Source organism: Protopterus annectens, chromosome 3.part1 (assembly GCF_019279795.1).
Source record: "Protopterus annectens isolate FY-2018-M chromosome 3.part1, PAN1.0, whole genome shotgun sequence".
In the NCBI taxonomy this organism is placed as follows: domain Eukaryota; kingdom Metazoa; phylum Chordata; order Ceratodontiformes; family Protopteridae; genus Protopterus; species Protopterus annectens.
The window spans coordinates 1,736,951,133-1,736,970,598 of NC_056732.1; the positions used below are offsets into that span (position 1 = coordinate 1,736,951,133).

General features: G+C 44.8%; 1 protein-coding gene across 4 annotated transcripts in view; it reads left to right on the forward strand.

Annotated features, from left to right (window-relative positions):
- The window catches only part of CSNK1A1 (casein kinase 1 alpha 1), a 1,314,414-nt gene that overhangs the window by 314,158 nt on the left and 980,790 nt on the right, over positions 1 to 19,466 (forward strand). For 3 of the 4 annotated variants that reach the window (XM_044067739.1, XM_044067736.1, XM_044067737.1), the window contains exon 4: positions 15,062 to 15,160. The exons of the other annotated variant lie outside the window; for it this stretch is intronic. In XM_044067739.1, the coding sequence (XP_043923674.1) occupies positions 15,062 to 15,160 (99 nt within the window). The remainder of the gene's footprint in view (positions 1 to 15,061; positions 15,161 to 19,466) is intronic. 4 annotated transcript variants of the gene reach the window in all.

Genomic DNA, 19,466 nt, shown 5'->3' on the forward strand with positions numbered 1-19,466 from the left:
TAAACACACCTTGCAATGTGGCTATGATGCGCTAGAGGCCTCAAGTAGAGCTGCTGTTACAGGATCAGTCATTCGTAGACATGCCTGGCTTAGAGAACAAATCTTGCCTGATCATGTGAAAGCTAAACTTCTAGATGCTCCTTTACAAAAGGGTGTGCTATTTGGTACTAATGCTGAGGAGATACTACGGAAAATGGAAGAAAAAGCCAAATCTATGCAAACTGTCAAAGCTTTTCTACAGGTTCAACCACCACGTTTTAGCAGAAACTGGCCTTCTAAAAACTGGTCCTTTCCAGCCACGGACAAGCCCCAAAGAGGTAGATACAGGCGCACAAGGGGCAGAGGACAATCACAAGGATCATATAGAGGCAGGCAATGGCAATCTCCAGCACCAAAAGGTGGCGAAGACAGTGCACAACAATACAGGAAACAAACCCAATGACTCCCTCCTTTCCATGCCAAGCAAGTCTCAGCTGGCAGCACCCTTGGGAGGAAAGCTGGTATTATTTACAAGAAATTGGCATATTGTCACAACAGACAAATGGATCCTGGACGTTATAAACAGAGGCTACAGATTTCATTTCCACACTCTTCCAAAAATGAGAGGCATGCCAAACCTGCCACACAAAGGGCAGAGGCACAACTACAAATTTCAAAGCTCATAGACATGAAAGCTATTCAAGAGGTACCTACTCACGAACAAGGTCAAGGTTTTTATTCCAGGCTATTTCTGGTACCAAGGAAAGGAACCGATTGGAGACCCATTTTGGACTTCTCCATCCTAAACACATTCTTACTCGTACCAAAATTCAAGATGCTCACATTACAGCAGCTTCTTCCCATGCTGGGCAAGGAGTTTTGGCTGGTAACATTGGACCTCAAGGAGGCATACCTGCATGTCCCAATCAGACAAAGCTGCAGAAGATACCTCAGATTTCTTGCAGGTTCAATCCACTATCAGTTCTCTGCATTGCCCTTTGGCTTATCTACTGCGCCCAGAGTATTCACGAAATGCCTGGCATCAGTAATTGCCTACTGCAGACTTCAAGGGATACAAATTTACCCTTATTTGGACGACTGCATGATCCAAGCGGACAGCAAGCACACACTTCTGGAACATCTGGCTTATGTAACACTGTTACTGCATTCTCTGGGATACACAATCAACAAAGAGAAGTCCAGGCTAACACCATCTCAGAAAATAACTTTCCTGGGTGCCAACTTGGACACAAACACCCAGATGGGCCTATCTTACGACAGAAAAACAGGGGCAACTAACTCAGTACTTCAAAATACTAGCAAAATGTACCAGGCTTACTGCAAGGAAAATCCTGCAGGCTCTGGGCTTCATGGCATCTTGCATTCTTTTGATCCCATGTGCAAAGTTGCATATGAGGAAACTTCAATGGTACCTAAAGAACCTATGGTCTCAACACAGCCACAGTTTGGAAACAATAATACCAATAATTCCATGTTTGCAAAAGGAATTTCTATGGTGGGCCCAAGCATGTCAAACAAACACAGGTCTTCCATTCTGCAAGCCTCAAGCAAATCAAGTAATCACAACAGACGCCTCAGATTATACCTGGGGGGGGCACATGACAGGCAGGTGCATTCAGGGCAAATGGTCCCAAAAGGAAAAGCACCTTCACATCAATCAAAAAGAAATGCTAGCAGTGATAAATGCAATTACAGCTTTCAAGGACCTCCTGCATCCAGGAGAATTATTGATAAGAACAGACAACACCACAGTAATGTGGTACATAAACAAACAAGGAGGAACACATTCATACACCCTGTGCAGACTAGCCATGACACTTTGGAACTTGGCTCTGGAATGGCAAATCGAACTTCAAGCACAGTACTTGCCAGGTTTGGAAAACACGCTGGCAGACAATCTAAGCAGAAATATGACAGATCCGCACGAATGGAAGTTGCATCCTCAAGTGTTTACAAAGATAATCCAAGCGTGGGGGAGGCCAGACATAGATCTCTTTGCCTCCCACAGGAATCATCAATTGGAAAAGTTTTGTTCAAGGACCTTTCATCCAAAGGCCTGGAGAGTGGACGCCCTTTCATTCAGTTGGACAGCATGGACAGTTTACGCTTTCCCACCTCTACCTCTTCTGCCCAAGGTGCTCTTGAAAGCAAGAGCAGACAGACCGACGATGATACTGATTGCTCCAGACTGGCCAAGGCAACACTGGTACCCACTCCTGAGGAGCCTAACACATACTCCTCCCTGGTCCCTACCTCTAATGCCTCTTCTGCTGACTCAGCACAGCTGCAAAACTCTTCACAGTCAGCTGAAAACACTCAATCTCACTGCATGGAAAATTCCTTAACACCACAACAGACCCTACTCCCCAAAGAGGTGCAGGATGTCATTTTGGAGGCCAGAAGGCCATCTACTAGAAAGGCTTACTCCGCAAAATGGAAACGGTTTTGCTCTTGGAATGAGAAAAAAGGCCAGGATCCTAGAAAACTGAATTTGCCTCTGGTATTACAGTATTTAGCTGAGCTGCTGAACAGTGGACTTTCATTTTCCTCCATAAAAATCCATGCCTCAGCCATTTCTGCAGAATTCAACACGGATCCACCCTTATTCTCTCATCCACTCTTAAGACAGTTCCTCAGAGGGGCTAAGAATATAAGACCACCAAGGAAACAGCCAATAAAAGTGTATTAATTCTGGTTTAAGCACTTGGGCTTGAGGCCAGTTATTTTACATTAAGAGGGTTCGTGTTCTGCACTCTTGTGGGAGGAGAGGCTGGACTCTGTCCTTCTGAGCTGGGAATTTCTGGTTAAAGCTTATAGTGCCTGCATATTTGAACTGCTTCTTACTGAAATTGGTACACCTCGTTTGGCATAGACTAGATCCAGACCTGCTGAATCTAGCTTTGTTTGTATAACTTGAGCACTAATCCAGGCATTTTTTAAAGTATTCAGTTGTATTTATTACTGCTGGTAGTAACTTGATTAAAGTGTAGCTATCATTTCTAAGTCTTTTGGATTAAGCACTTGGGCTTCAGACCAGTTGTTTTACATTAGGAAGGTTTGTGGCCTGCACTGTGGTGGCAGGACAGGCAGCTTACATCCTTCTAGGTTAGGAACTGCTGATTGAGAGCTCAGTGTCTGTTATTCTAAAAGTGTATTAGTTCTGGTTTAAGCACTTGGGCTTCAGGCCAGTTATTTTACGTTAGGAAGGATTGCGGTCTGCACTCTTGTGGGAGGAGGCTGGACTCTGCCCTTCTGAGCTGAATAAGCGACTTTTCTTGATACTAAGTATAATTTTGTTGCTTTCCACATCTGAATACCTAGCGACTGTATTTTGCCTGCCTTTCTGTTACACTGAAGCTGTTTTTACTGCATTTAACTTAATATTGCACTTGGAATCCTTGTTTGTTACTATTTGACTGTATTTGTAGCAAATTCTTCTGTGTAAGCTGTAGTAGCTGATTCATAGCATTTATAAGTGTTTGCTGTACCTGTTTCTGCCTGTTCTGGGAAAAAAAAAAAGAAAAAAAAAAAAAAGAAAAAAATATCTCTTGTTTTTCTGCTTTACTAGTTTAGTCCAGTTTCAGAGTTGCTGATTCCTGGGCTTTAGTTGTAGTTCCTGTGTACTGTTTCCTTGCCTTATTTGGGCGAGAGGAAGTTACCTTGCTTACCAGTGGGAGTGGGAAGCATTGAGCTGCCTTTGTCCAGTTTTGTGAGGTTTCAGCCAGTAACTAGTAGTTTATTGGTCGCTTTGGGCCAGTTTCTAGCTTTTCCAGCCCCTGGTATAAAGCGATTAAGCCTTGATTTAAGCGGAGCTGCCACTGTTGCACACTAGGGCAGCGCCGGTTGGCAGGTTTAAACTATTGGCTACCTAAAGTCCACTCTTCAAATTTTCCCTTAAACTACCTTCCTCGAACTATACTACTGATCTAATCAGCTTATCCTATAACTAAAAAGATCATCTCCACTTGACTCCAAGTAGACTATTCTCTATCTGTTAAACCTAGCACTTGCTCCTACAGTACTTATTACCTTGATACGGCACTCTTGTCATAGATAGTACCCCAAAAGGTAACCCCCATTTCTCGGTCACCCACGTCCCCTGAATCTTTTTAAAGTTTTTGTCTATCCTTCTAGCATGGGGATCAGTTGCTAGTGTCCTCTCCTGCTCAGCTGGTGAACCTGGGAATACTGAGGCAATGTTACAATTGCCTCATGTACAGACAACCCTCTCCTCCTACCACAAAACACAAATACATGCAGATGCAACTATACGGCCAAACTGGAGGCTGAGCTCTCTCAACACAGGACTGGCAAGACCAGTCAGGAGGAGAAGGTTACCACACACACTATAGACCCAGTCTCACATAGCACCATTACAACCTCAAATCATACACATAAACACACAAAGACATACTCAGAGGCTCTGATCAAAAATCTACCAAAACAGCAGAGGCCACCAAAGCAGACACCCAAACAACCACCACCTCAGAACACAACACCTGCAACACATAGACCTCACAGTCAGAGTGTCAAACAGTCACAGCCCTTAAGGCCAAACACAATGCCAGACACACTAGTCATTGGTGACTCCATAGTCAGACACACTGATGTCCCGCTCACCAGACTGAGTAAGGAGAAGGTCACAGTAAGCTGCCTGTCGGGCGCTAGAATCCGCCACATAGCAAGCACTCAGGTCTCTCAACAGCAAGTACAAATATGACTCAGTCATTGTCACGCTGGTGTAAGCGACCTGAGGCGTACCTCCTTGGACTACATGAAAAGAGACATTGAGGAGCTCTCTGACTATGTAGCCCAGGCAGGTATGACCCTGACCTTGAGCAGTATCCTACCTTCACCAAGAGTGATGCCACAATACAGAGATAAGATGATCAGCTTTAACAATTGGCTTAAACACTGGTGTCATTCAAAGGGATCCAGTATCTGTCTGCCTGGGATGACATGCTGGACAAGCCACGCTGCTTCGCAAGGGGCGCTTGCACCTGTCACCCTGGGATTCGGATATTGGCAAAGGCTCTTGCCACCCCCATAGTGCCTTTTTAGGCAAGGCTCAAATTCTAAACCTACCACCCTAGAACACAAAAGGAAAAAACTAAGGGTAATGCTGCTCAATGCCAGAAGTCTCAATCTCAAAATGCACGCACTCGAGGCCCTTCTCAGTATGGAGAACATCGATGTCTGTGCTGTGACAGAAACCTGGTTCAAGGCTCCTGAGAGCACCCCAGCTATCAGGTTTTACCTCATATCATGCGTTCCGGCCCCAAAATCCGGACAATACCAAGAAAGGAGGGGTATCCATATTCATTAAGGACACCCACACCTCAAGACTGGTGGCAACGCACGATGCATCGGAGACCATCCAGGTGCAATTAACCATAGGCAAGACTGCTCTGCAAATTGTAGCATGTTACAGGCCACCCTCACAAACTCAGGAACCTCACATGGCCTTCCTGAAAACACTAGAGGGATAAATGTATCACCAAACACCATCATACTAGGTGACTTCAATTACCCTAATATAGACTGGGAACACTACTCAAGCCCAAACACCCTAGCCCAAAAGTTCCTGGAATTCATAAACTCAAATGCCATGGAACAACTAGTCACCATCCCACAAGAGGAGATAACATACTTGATCTCATCATCACGAACATGGGAGCACAATGTTCAACACCGGAAGTATACCCTCACTGGTGAGATCAGATCACAAACTAATCTCGCTGGAGGTCCTCATCCCACCCCACCTGAAATAAAAAGACCACAGTAAAGAACTTCTCAAAAGCCGACTTCACACTTCTAAAGACTAGTGTGGTCTCCTTTAAGGCCCCGAGCTGGTGGAAAACAGTACCCAAGCCGCTGAATCACTTACAGACGCCTTCTACCAGCACCTGCAGGACTGCATGGATAAGGCAATCCCAAACAAAACAAAGACTCTTAGTACCAAAGGCAAGCGTCCAGTCTGGTGGACCCCAGCCATAAACAAACTCTACAATAAAGGAGGAAGCTACTACAAGATACAGCAAAATCCTTAAAAGGTAAGACACCCTTGATCACTATAAGTAAAAACTAAGAGCTCTCATAAAATCATCCAAAGCAAATTTGAGAGAAAAATAGCTAAAGACTCAAAAGACAATCATAAGGCCTTCTTTAGCTATGTTAGACACCTAGGAGGAAACTCCCAGATATGCTCAGAACTAGTTCAAAATGATGTGAAGATTACTGATCCTACAGACATTGCCAACATACTGGCTGACAGGTTCAGTGCAAACTTCCCCCCTTCCCCCCAAAAGGAGATATCTATAGCGATTGCAGCCCCCAAACATCTCCAGCGCCCAAGTGAGAACTGCTCTCTCAAAGCAAAAACACAGCATCCATGGGACCTGATGGTGTCCCCGGCTGTGTGCTCCACAACTCAATGAGGAATTAAACCCACAGCTAGGACAGCTGTTTAATCAAAGTCTTACCTCTGGATCGTACCCAGGGCGTGGCGCACTGCAACTGTGGTCCCACTTCACAAAGGCGGTGCCTCCACCGACCCTGGAAATTACCGGCCCATTAGCCTGACAAGCCTTATCTGCAAAGCCATGGAGAGGATCATAATGGACCTCATAAATAAAGACATAGGGAATTTGCAGACTTTGGATCCAACCCAGTTTGGCTTTGTCAAAGGCAGATCATGCCTTTTAAACTTGGTTGACTTCTTGAAACAGTCACCAAAGCCATTGGCGAGGGAAAGGCAGTCCATACAGCCTACCTCGATCTGGCTAAGGCCTTGATACAATACCCCACTCGGGTATCATTGAAAAACTCATCAGCTTAAATGTTAACCCATACATCACAAGATGGGTTGCAAACTGGCTGAGTGACAGAACCCACAGGGTCAGAGTTGCTGGCGCCATGTCAGACTCAAAACCTGTCACAAGTGGTGTCCCACAGGGCTCAGTCCTGGGCCACTCTTGTTTGGCATCTACTTTTCAGTACAAGCAAACACAGGAGGGTTATGGCTGACAAAGTTTGCAGATGACTGCAAACTGGGCGCCATAGTAGAAAACACATCTGACACAGATATCCTTCAGAAGGGTCTCACAGAAGCGGATAACTGGTGCCAGAGCCACGGCCTGAAGTTAAATGCCAAAAATGCATAGTCATACCCTTTGGGAAAAACAAGGTTACCCTAGCTACCAAATAGGTGGCAATCCACTGAGCACAGAAGAAGTTATCAGGGACCTGGGGACCCAGGTTGATAGTAGTCTGTCATTCGACACCCATGTAGCTAAAGTAGTTAGGAAGACTTTCTACATTGCCCACCTTATCATGAAGGGATTCTCATCTAGATCAAGGAGGTCATAGTCTCCCTTTACTCATCACTCATCAGACCAATGATTGAGTACAATGCCCCATTTGGGATGTATCTGACCCGACACCTGCAGCAGCTGGAGAGGCCACAAAGTTCCTCACCAAAGGATAAAGGGTCTCAAAATCTGTCCTATGCTGCCCGACTGAAAGAACTCCAGCTCTATTCAGTCGCTACCCTTGCTCAGAGGTGACCTTTGCCTAACATACAAGGCCATGTCAAACCCAGATTTGATGAATATGCTTCACCTCAAAAATCTAGATCCATCAGAGCCACAAGGGCGGGCGCCTTACACCTGCACACGGCTATTAATAGAGCGTGCTGGAGGGATAGATTCATTACCCAAAGACTCCCTATGCTGTGGAACAAAATCCCGGTACATGTGAGGCAGAGCACCTCGCTGGCCTTGTTCAAGAGAAATCTTGACCAATGGATGGGAGATCGCAGATATACCCCAGGGATTACCTCAGTGTCACTGCTCGACAGAGGCACAGCAAAATAATGGGTATAGTTCCCCATACTAAAGGGGTGGCGTAAGCCACAAAACGATGGGCTAGGCTTGTAAATGCCCTCGGGCAGATAGCCTAGTATAAACCTATGAACCTATGAACCTAATACCAGCTTGGGATCTTAATTACATTCTAGAAAAATTAACATTGCCTCCCTTTGAACCAGCTGCCTCAACAGATTTGCAATATTTGTCCTGGAAAACAGCTTTCCTTCTGGCCATTACCTCAGCTCGTAGGGTTTCAGAACTGCAAGCCCTCATGTCTGTGCAGCCCTTTCTCATCTTCCATCAGGACAGGGTTTCCCTTAGAACCAACCCGTCATTTATGCCTAAAGTGGTATCCAGGGTAGCTTTAAATCAAGCCATACACTTACCTACCTTTTACCCCAATCCTCAAAACAAAGGGGAAAGGCTGCTACACTCCTTAGACATCCATAGACAGCTACGTTATTATTTGGACAGAACAAAGCCCTTCAGGAAATCAGAACAACTTTTTGTGTCCTACACTGTAGGAGCTCAAGGGAAGCCAGTTACCAAACAGACAATTTCAAAATGGATAGGCCACTGCATACGGTTTTGTTACTCCTATCATGGAAAATCTGTCCCTACAGGCATCAGATCCCACTCCACCAGGGCCACAGCTACCTCTACAGCCTTCCTCAGAGGAGTTCCTACCAAGGATATTTTGGAGGCAGCCACTTGGGAGTTCTGTGCATACCTTCACCAAACACTACCACCTGCCTTTATATTCCAAGACTAGAGCAGGCTTTGCCACTGTTGTGTTGCAGGGCATTCTGGCTCATCCCAGTTCCACCTAGTGCCTACCACCCTGTGCGTAGCTTTGGGATTCTACCCATCTGTGATTACTGCAGCTGTATGCACGATGAACATAGTACAGTTTTGTACCTACCATAAATGTAGATGTTCGAGTGCTAATACAGCTGCAGTACAGTTTCCTCCTCCTTCCCCTCTTGGTAAAGGCCTAGGGCCTAACCCCTCTTCATACAACCTGATTGGGTTATCCTTCTATGGTATATTTGCTTGCAACTACTGATTTTGATTATATTGCTTTGTATGTATGTATATATATATATATATATATATATATATATATATATATATATATATATATAATTTATGTATTGCCTTCCTTCTGGGGGCACCTGACATCTGGGTCAAGAAAGACTGAAGAAAATGGCGTCGGCTGTGTCTTGTATACCTCCTGCCTCACTGACGTCAGGAGAGAAAGCGACAACAACCGACGCCGGACCTAGACTTTGGAATTCGGCCGACCGAGGACCCGCCTGACGGCAGAGAACCCTGTGATTACTGCAGCTGTATTAGCACTCTAACATCTACATTTATGGTAGGTACAAAACTGTACTTTTTGTACCTACCATAAATGTAGATGTTAGAGTGTATATACTGCTGCAGTCCAGGTTACCCTCCCACCATCCCCTCTACATACCAGGGTGTTTGTTATAACTCCATGTACATCAATCTATTGGATGCATGTCTATATGGTGTATTTGCTAACAGCTAGTACTATTGTTTATCTACTAAGGTATTTTTGCAGTTATTTGTATTGCCTTCCTAGTTGGGGGCACCTGACATCTGGGGCAAGAAAAACTGAAGAAAATGGCGTCGGCTGCCTCTTTTATCCCCCTGTCGCACTGACTTCAGGGAAGAAGCGACGACAACCGACGCCGGACCAAGACTTTGGGATTCAGCCGACTGCGGGACCGCCTGATGGCAGGATAACCCAAGTGTGAAGACTGCAGCACTATGTACACTCTAACATCTACATTTATGGTAGGTACAAAACTGTACTTTATCTGCAAGAAAAATTCTGCAGGCTTTGGGCTTCATGGCATCCTGCATTCTGCTAATTCCATATGCAAGACTGCATATGAGGAAACTACAGTGGTATCTAAAAAGTGTTTGGGCTCAACATTGCTACAGCCTGGAAACAATAATTACCCTCATTCCCTGCCTGCAGCAGGAGTTTCGATGGTGGGCAGAGGCCTGTCACCACAACAAGGGACAGCCTTTCGTTTTACCCACAGCCAGGCAGACATTAACAACAGATGCATCAGATTATGCCTGGAGGGCCCATATGGCAGGAAGATGTATTCAGGGCACATCGTCTGCAAGCCAAATGCATCTGCATATCAATCACAAAGAGATGCTAGCTGTTCAAAATGCCCTGACAGCCTTCAAGGATCTACTTCATCCAGGACAACTATTGATAAAGACGGACAATACTGCAGTCGTGGTACATGAACAAGCAGGGAGGCACACATTCCTACCCCCCTTTGCAGACTAGCCATGACTTTGTGGGACACAGCATTGACTTACCAAGTACATCTGCAAGCACAATACCTGCCAGGAAGGATAAATTCTCTGGCAGACGAATTAAGCAGAAACCTAATGGATCCCCACGAGTGGAAATTGGATCCACAAGTCTTCAGTATGATAACAAGGAACTGGGGATGCCCGGACATAGACCTATTTGCCTCGCGTCACAACTGCCAACTACAGAAATTCTGCACAAGGACTTATCACAAGCTAGCATGGAAAGTGGATGCTCTATCTTTCAGCTGGAAAACTTAAGTATATGCCTTTCCCCCACTGCTTCTCCTCCCCAGGGTATTCCTAAAGGTCAGACAAGAGAAGCCAAAAATGATACTGATTGCCCCAGACTGGCCCAGACAGCAGTGGTACCCAATACTAAAGAGCGTGTCCCAATGCCTAGCCTGGACATTGCCTCAAATTCCTCACTTATTGACCCAACAAAACAGTCAGATCCTGCACAGCCATCTCAGGACCTTAAAGCTGGCAGCATGGCAGATAATGTAACCATTCAAAACACACCTCTGTGTAAAGCAGTGATGGATGTTATTTTGGAGGCCAGGAGGCCTAGCACCAGAAAATCTTATGCAGAAAAATGGAAGAGATTCTGTGCTTGGAACCAGGCACAAGGAAGTGACACGATTGTACCAAATATTCCTCAGATTTTACAATACTTAACTGAGATGTTGGACAAGGGTCTATCCTTTTCCTCAATTAAGATTCATGCCTGTGCCATTTCAGCTCACTACAATACAGAACCACCTCTATTTTCTCATCCATTACTAAGGCAATACCTCAGAGGGGCCAAAAACAAAAGACCTCCAAGGAGAGCACGAATACCTGCATGGGACCTAAATTATGTCTTGGAAAAACTCACACTGCCTCCCTTTGAGCCAGCCTCTACAGCTGATATAAAATTCTTATCTTGGAAAACAGCTCTGCTCATAGCAATAACCTCTGCAAGACGAGTCTCAGAGTTACAGGCACTCATTGCTGTGGGACCCTTTATCATTTTCCATCAGGACAGGGTTTCTCTGAGGACAAACCCGACATTTATGCCTAAGGTGGTGTCTAGTGTGGCCCTGAATCAAACAATTCATTTACCTACCTTTTTATCCAAACCAGCAGAATAAGTGTGAGAGACTTCTGCATTCTTTGGACATTCACAGGCAGCTACGCTTCTACTTGGACAGAACCAAAGCTTTCAGAAAGACTGAGCAACTTCTAGTGGCATATGCTGCAGGATCACAAAGAAAGGCCATCTCAAAGCAGACGATTTCAAAATGAATAGGCCACTGCATTCATTTCTGCTATTCACAGCATAGCAAATCACTGCCTAAGGGGATTAGGCCACATTCAACCAGAGCAGCAGCCCCTTCAGCAGCCTTCCTCAGAGGAGTACCAACCAAAGACATCTTAGAGGCTGCAACTTGGAGTTCAGTGCACACTTTTACAAAGCACTATCACTTGCCTCTGTACTCTAAATCCAGAGCAGGCTTTGCCACTGCAGTTCTGCAGGGCCTCATAGCCTCTCCTAATCCTATTTAGCCCCAGCCGCCCAACCTTAGCTTTGGGATTCTACCCAATTGTAATGACTGCAACAGTGAAACACGATTAACATAGTATAGTTGTGTACCTACTATAAATGTAGATGTTCGAGTGTAGTCACTGTTGCAGTCCAGGTTACCCACCCACCATCCCCCTTTCCTTTGCTGGGCATTATCTGTACTTCTCTGTTCTATACAACCTATGTGGTGTATTTGCTTGTAGATGAAGGTAGAGCTTTACTTTACTGCATGCATGTTTATTGGCATAAATTAGCCTACCCTTTTGGGGGCACCTGACATCTGGGGCAAGAAAAACTGAAGAAAATGGTGTCGGATGCATACCCCTGGCTCACTGACGTCAGGGAGGAGGTGACAGCAACCGACGCCGGACCAGGACTTTTGGAATTCAGGCCGACTGCGGGTAGCCTGCCAGCAGGATAACCCAATTGTAATGACTGCAACAGTGACTACACTCTAACATCTACATTTATGGTAGGTACACAACTGTACTCTTTCTTGGTAAAAACAGGAACTATGGGGAAAGCCCTTCACTCCATGGACAGACACTGGCAGAAAACAGCTGTGAAAGAAGCCCTTCATTTAAACTGGATTTTTCTGTTCATCAGCCACTCTGTTTTTACAATGAGAGAGTGCATAAGTTCTGGATGACTGAATATTTTACCTTTTTTGCTGCAAGGAGGGAAAGGTTTGCAATTTATAAGCAACCACCAAGCGGATTGACAGTTCTGTTGTTTTTGCTGTTACACAACAGTATTTGCCAAACACTAAGTACCTTGCATGTGTTTTTGTCCAGGACTCTTTCATCTGAGCTTTGGCCTAGAGCAGCGGCTCATCTGTACAGTCTCACCATCTACTTGTGGGATAATTGAACCTTTTACCTATAGTTGCTGTTGTTATTCCCCCTGCCTGGGCACATATGGATTCTCAGCACTTTTTACTGTGGTGTATTATCTGCATTTACAGGAATATGCTCACTAGTGGCAAGCGGGTGAACTGGTAGATACCTCAGGAGGATGTAGAATTGCATACTGTAAAGTAAGGCACCAGCAGCATCTTGGTCGGGTATTTGGGAATTTCCAAACGATTGATTTTTCCCCAGAGGGTGGGGGGAATAAATTCTGGTACTTGCATATTGCAACCAGGTTCTGTTGTACTGCACCTTGTAATTTTCTGGTAGCAGTAATTTTATGAAAAACAAGTTCCTACATGTGGGAAATGTTACCACTGAATTTCAGTGCACACAGTCATCATACAAGCATCATGTACTGCCTTCATGCATTTTTAATTTCGATTAAAATTGAAATGCTTAACCGTTTACCCCCAAGGCCAAACCAAAACACAGAAACTGCAAAACCTAGATATTCACAGACTGATAACTCCCACTATAGTTTCTGAAAAGGAAGCCTAGCTACGTTTTTTAGTCTGTTCTTGGGGAAGGGTAGTACTTGACTGGAACCTGTGCCAGGAACCAAGCATCTTAGCACACAGTGCTTCAAGCGATCATCATCCTAGAGTCAAGCCTCCAGATGCCTGTACCACATTAGAAGGGGAAAAAATCAGTCGGGCTTCCATGTTTAAAATGTGGTACTTCGACTACTGTCCGCAAACCATTTACATGCAGTTGACACCATAACACTTTTGCAGTTTTACTTAGTCATGTATTTACCCATCTATACCATGCACAACCACTTGTTTAGAACCTGGTTGCGGTAATACTCAAGTACCTAAATTCTTATTGCAGAAATATCCTAAAGGGACCCAAAAATGGAGCGACAGTATGCTAATAAGGTAATAATATGCTTGTTACTTCATTTTGGAATATATTTTATTTGTCTCTTCTCCCACTAAACACAAGCAGAGTTTGTGTTTTTGATCCCGTCTTGTGGTTGTAACCTCAGGGAATTCTAGTGTAGGCTGAAGTCTGACATCGGGCCAAACTTTCAGAGCCTATTCTCCCCTAGCTAGGCTGATGTCACCTTTGCCTCATATGCTGCCATGTTCCTGTTATAAAAGGCAGCATACACAAAATTATGTTCAGTTATTTCTTGCTGCATATTCTAGATACAGGGAAATGCATTCAATCAGTGTGTAGTACTAGTCCCCAGTTCAAAAGAGCAAGCGGATAACACCGCATTGTGGGGTGTCTCATACCCTTCTGTCATACTACAAGCTTCTGTTTTTGATTGCTAATGTCTGCTTCCTTGAGCTTGTGCTTTTGCAGAATTCTCTTGATATGGAGGAGTTGGGCTTGCTGCCTAAGTGAGGCAAGTATGCTTTCAGAGGGCTAGTTTCATTAAAAAAATAGGCATAGTGTGAATATTGTCTCTGGTTGGAGGAAGACATTTGTGCTTGTGGACTCTGCCAACATTTCACTCTCAAATCATTAATAGAAGGCAAGTTGACCTGTACAACTACTTGAACAAACAGAGGTTTGCAGCCAGTTTGCCATTATCTGCCATGCTGTCAAGGAAGCTGGACCCCCTTCTAAAAGCAAGGTTAAGGAGAACTGTAGGGATCCCTGGGACTCTGAAGATTTCAGTAGAAGTCCTAAGTATAAAGATGCCAGTACTGTGAAATAGCTTGATCGGCCCATGAATCAGACCTCTACTGTGCCTTATCTGTCACAGTTTGTCCTGACCAACAAAAGTCAAACCTTTGTGATGGCTTCTGGGTAATGTAGCTGCAGGCTAATGCTCTGCTCTGAGTATGGCCAGACATACCTCATCTTGCAGCAGAGTTTCCTACAGTTGATTGCAGCATTGACCACACTTGCATATCTACAGTTTTGGTAAGTTAACTGGCCAGCTGTACTTAGTTGTGGAGAAAAAAATCCTTTACAGATGTAGATATCTGTGGCACATAATTTATATGGGAGAAATAGTGGTTAAACACCAGGTGTTGTACTTGCAGTTTTAAATAGTACTAGGGAAATCAAACAAATCTTGATTTGTACTGGAAAATAAGGATTTAGATCTCTATCTAAGAAAGCAAGAGTTGTTTCTAATACTATGTGTTTAAACTGTTTGCTTTTAGCTTGTGGTATAGGTCGAGAATAAAGGTTGCTTAGTTTTGTAGGGGGTACGATTGCTGTTTCAGGGAGCACCAGAACAAATTTGCTTTTCTTGCTGTAAGCATGTTAAGTACAAGGCACTAGATCCACTGTGTAGAAGGGAAGATTTGTTGTGAATGATGGAAGTTGGGTAATCCTGTTTAACATTTTACTTTCGTAGCTTACGTTTAATATCCTCTCTTGTTTTGCAGATGATCAGTAGAATTGAATATGTACACACAAAAAATTTTATCCACAGAGACATAAAACCAGATAACTTCCTTATGGGAATTGGGCGCCATTGCAATAAGGTCAGTTTTGATTTTTTTCCCCCCCTCAAGTGTGAAGTAAACTGCTGAGAAGTCATGCACTACTTTTGAGTTCATAAGTTTGCTGAATTCATTGTTGAGTTTTTTAGTATTTTGGTTTGTTTGCAGTAATATTGTGTTAATTTAAAATTAAGTCCTTTTGTGTGGACTAGACTGCTATGTCTGTTCCTATATGCCTGATTTGGAAGTCTGTACATTGGACATTATCAAAGCATATCGAAAGCCGACTTGAGCTGCAGCACCATCTATTTTGGTGCATGTCCCAGAATCGAATGTTACATCAGAGATCTGTCATTTTACCGAAAAAATACCTGCTTGAAGGTATGCCTTATCTGGTAGCTCTTACAACAAAAGAGTTCCATGAAGATAAGACAGATGTGGGGGTCTTCATCTTCTGAAGTTAAGACCCAATTAAAAGCAACATTTGAGAGAAAAACTCTTGATGGTGATATCCATTCTTGCATTATCCCAGTATTTTATAAAGTTGTGGTTTTGGCATGAACCTACAAAGAATGCAGAGCTGATGCACTGCTGAAAAATATAAGCTGTTTGTAATATTTCGATGAATTTATGCAGCTCATAAGGTTTTGTAAGAAATCTTTGTCCCAAATGGGGACACTGCTGTTAAGCAGCAAATTGAACTAATATCTGTAGGTGTCCAAGAAAAGGAGGATTGCGGGAAGGGCTCGGAGGTGGGTGGAGCAGGTCCCCATTCTTTTGATGGGTCTAACCTCTGAACAGATAATTTTAAGACTGTGAATGAGTAATATTTTGCACCCTTTTTATTCCAGTAGCTGAACTTATTTATTGCATGAAGTCCCTTTTGAAAGTGTGGTTATTCTGTGATTTTAAATCTGAAACCTTCAGATTTAACAGTAATATGGGGTGTAGCTATTGATGTTCTTCGTGTTTCACTGTTGCAGTCATCACATTTGAGTTATCCCTGCCAGGGTAGCCCTCGGCCGGCCTGAATGCCAGAGGCTTAGTATTTCTGCATTGGTTGCTGTCTCTTCAGGACTGATGTCAGGTCGTCCGTAGTATTAAGTAAGGCAGCCGACGTCATTACATCAGTCTTTCTTGCCGTGGAGCCTGAAGCAGAAGCAGTTTGCACGAGTGCCGATTGGCCACTACCTGAGTTTAGTCTTCCGAATTGAAGTTGAACTCTTCTAAAGCTAAGTACCCCGTTGGGGATCCTTTTTTCTTGCTCTAACCGATGTCAGAAAAAGTTAACAATTGTCGTGCCTGTGGAAAGCAAATGCCTCACCGAGACTTTCATTCTTACTGCTCCACTTGCTTAGGCCCAGAGCACGACGTCCCCTGCTGTCGCTTCTGTGCTTTGTTCAACTCCAGAACCATATGTCGTCTGGCCCTTATTGTAGCTAGATATTTTCGCTTACAGTCCTCGAATTCCGATATGGCTTCCGTAAGCCATCCGACAGCAGCTCTTTCGAAAAAAAGTAAGGATAAAGACAGACACAGACCGCACAGGTCCAAACCTACAGACACTTCCGTTACGCTAGTCGTCATTTCTCCGGTCCTCAGTGAGGCGCTTTTGCAGCCGCTGATGCCCACTTCTGTGGATTCGCAGGCCGCTACCTAGACCCTTGTGGAGTCCGATATGCTGCAAACTCTTCGACTAAGGATCCTCCGGTTTTCTCTCCCTCTGATGGGTCCTTAGCCGCTGAGCAGGCACTGGCTTCCGGGGAAGTACTTCGCACTACAGATTCTCGACACAAACTAACAACTTCTTTCGTGTCTACCGTTCTTTCAAAACGACTGAGTTTCTAAGGCCCCAGGGTACGAACCACACCCAAGAAACCGATGACCCACTCTCAGGCACCTGCTTCCTTCTCAGATGCTTAAAATGGCAGAAGACCTTATGCTTATCGGGGGAAACCAAGCTACCCCTTCCAAAAGAAAGAGATCTGTCCCCAGTAGTTTTGTCTGAATAGGGGTCGGATGACTCTGCATGTGAAGATGAAGACATGCAGCCCCTTTCTGCTTATGAGGATTCTGATGCAGAAGATTCCATTCCCTCAGCCTCTCCACCCGAGGAATTTTCCTTTGGGGAAACCCTTTATACCTTAAGGGAGCATTTCCAGTGGGAATGTCAGGACCACCCTTGGTCTAAAAAGAGAATCGGGGAATTCTTAGATCTTCCACAGCACAGACCCCTGGCCATTCCCCCAGTCCTGGATGTTGTGGACCATGTTTTCCTGCAATCCAGTTTGACTCCTGTCACCCTACCTCCTGCACCCAGAAAACCTGACCGGTATTACAGAGTCCCCGACTCAGACAAATTTATTTTCAAAAATCCTACTGCTGACCCTGAGGTAATTTCTCAATGGCCTAAAGGTATTAAAGCAACCTCTGCTATGAATCCCCCCCCCCTCAGATAGGGATTCCCTAGCACTAGACAGATGGGGTAAAAAAGTATACACTTCTGGTAGTCTTGCTGTCAGAGTACTAAATTGCCAGTTCCGTATGCTAAAATTTCAGCAACATACCATGGAACTCCTCAAACAAAAAGTGTCTTCCTTACCTGCTTGTGCAGAATCTAGAGAGTTACAAGAGTTAATGCATTCTGCAAGTCAAGTAACTAAGCACACCTTACACTGTGGTTTTGACGCCCCTGGAAGCTTCTTGCAGGGCAGCAGTCACCAGTTCTGTCCTTAGAAGGCATGCATGGCTTAAGGAACAGCCCTTGCCAGACCATGTTAAATCTAAACTGTTGGATGCCCCCTTGCACAAAGACAACTTATTTAGCACTAGAGCAGAGGAGCTCTTAAAAAAGATGGAGGAAAAACTCTCCTTTCATGCAAGCACCCAGGCCACCATTACCAGCGACCGCTGGGACCTCAACATAGTGTCCCAGGGATACAGATTTTCTTTCCACACTCTTTCAACCCCAAAAGGATTCCCAGATCTACCTCCAAGCCAGTGGGCAGAGGCAAAAAAGCAAGTCCTTTCCCTGCTCTCTATGAGGACAATAGAGCATGTTCCTGCAGAACAGAAAGGCCAAGGTTTCTACTTCAGACATTTTCTGGTACCCAGAAAAAGGGCACCCTGCTGCCCCATCCTTGATCTATCAATTTGAAACACTTTCCTGGTGATACCAAAATTCAAAATGCTCACTCTCTCGCAACTGTTACCCATGCTCTCCAAGGATGCTTGGCTAGTCACCTTAGACCTAAAAGAGGCCTATCTCCACATTTCTGTCAGGGAATCATGCAGGAAATACCTACGTTTCAGGGCAGGATCTCTGCACTTCCCTTTGGCTTATCTACTGCTCTCAGAGCTTTCACAAAATGTCTGGCTCCGGCCATTGCCTTTTGCAGACAAAGGAATATCCAACTTTACCCATATTTAGGTGACTGCCTAATTCAGACAGTCAGGAAAAGCTGCGCAAGCACCTGGCCTTTGTAAAGTCCCTACTGACCCTAGTAGGGTACACTATCAACGAAAAGAAATCCAAACTAGTACCCACCCAATGGATTATATTCCTGGGAGCAAGCCTGGACACAGCATCCCAGATGGCATTCCTTACACCAGAAAAGCAAACTTACCTGACAGCCTACTTCTCTCAACTAGCCACCAGACCCCACTTATCTGCAAGGAAAATCCTGCAAGCTCTGGGGGTCATGGCATCTTGCATTTTACTCATTCCATATGCCGGACTGCATATGAGGAAACTTCAGTGGTACCTAAAAAGCCTTTGGTATCAACACTCTCAAGACCTGGAAACTCTTATACCCATGATACCTTGCCTCAGGAAAGATTTTCTTTGGTAAGCAGCAGCATGCTCCCACAATAAGGGAGTACCTTTCTCACCAACCCCCAACAAGCAGACCCTCACCACATATGCATCAGACTATGCCTGGGGGTGCACACTTGGATGGCAGGTGCATACAGGGCCAATGGAGCCCACAGCAAATCCATTTGCACATCAACCAAAAAGAGATGTTGGCTGTCCAGCACGCATTGACAGCTTTCAGGCCCCTTCTCTCCCCAGGAGCTCTCCTGATCAAAACAGACACCACCACAGTGATGTGGTCTATCAACAAGCCAGGGAGGGACTCGCTCCTACCCTCTATGCAGGCTGGCCATGACCCTTTGGCACACAGCCTCTGCCATGAAACTACACCTGTTAGCACAATTCCTGCCAGGTTCTCTAAACTCTATGGCAGATCACTTAAGCAGAAATCTTCTGGACCCACACAAGTGGCAGCTAGACAAAAGAACCTTCACCCTAATAACTCAGAAATGGGGCACATTGCCTCCCACATCA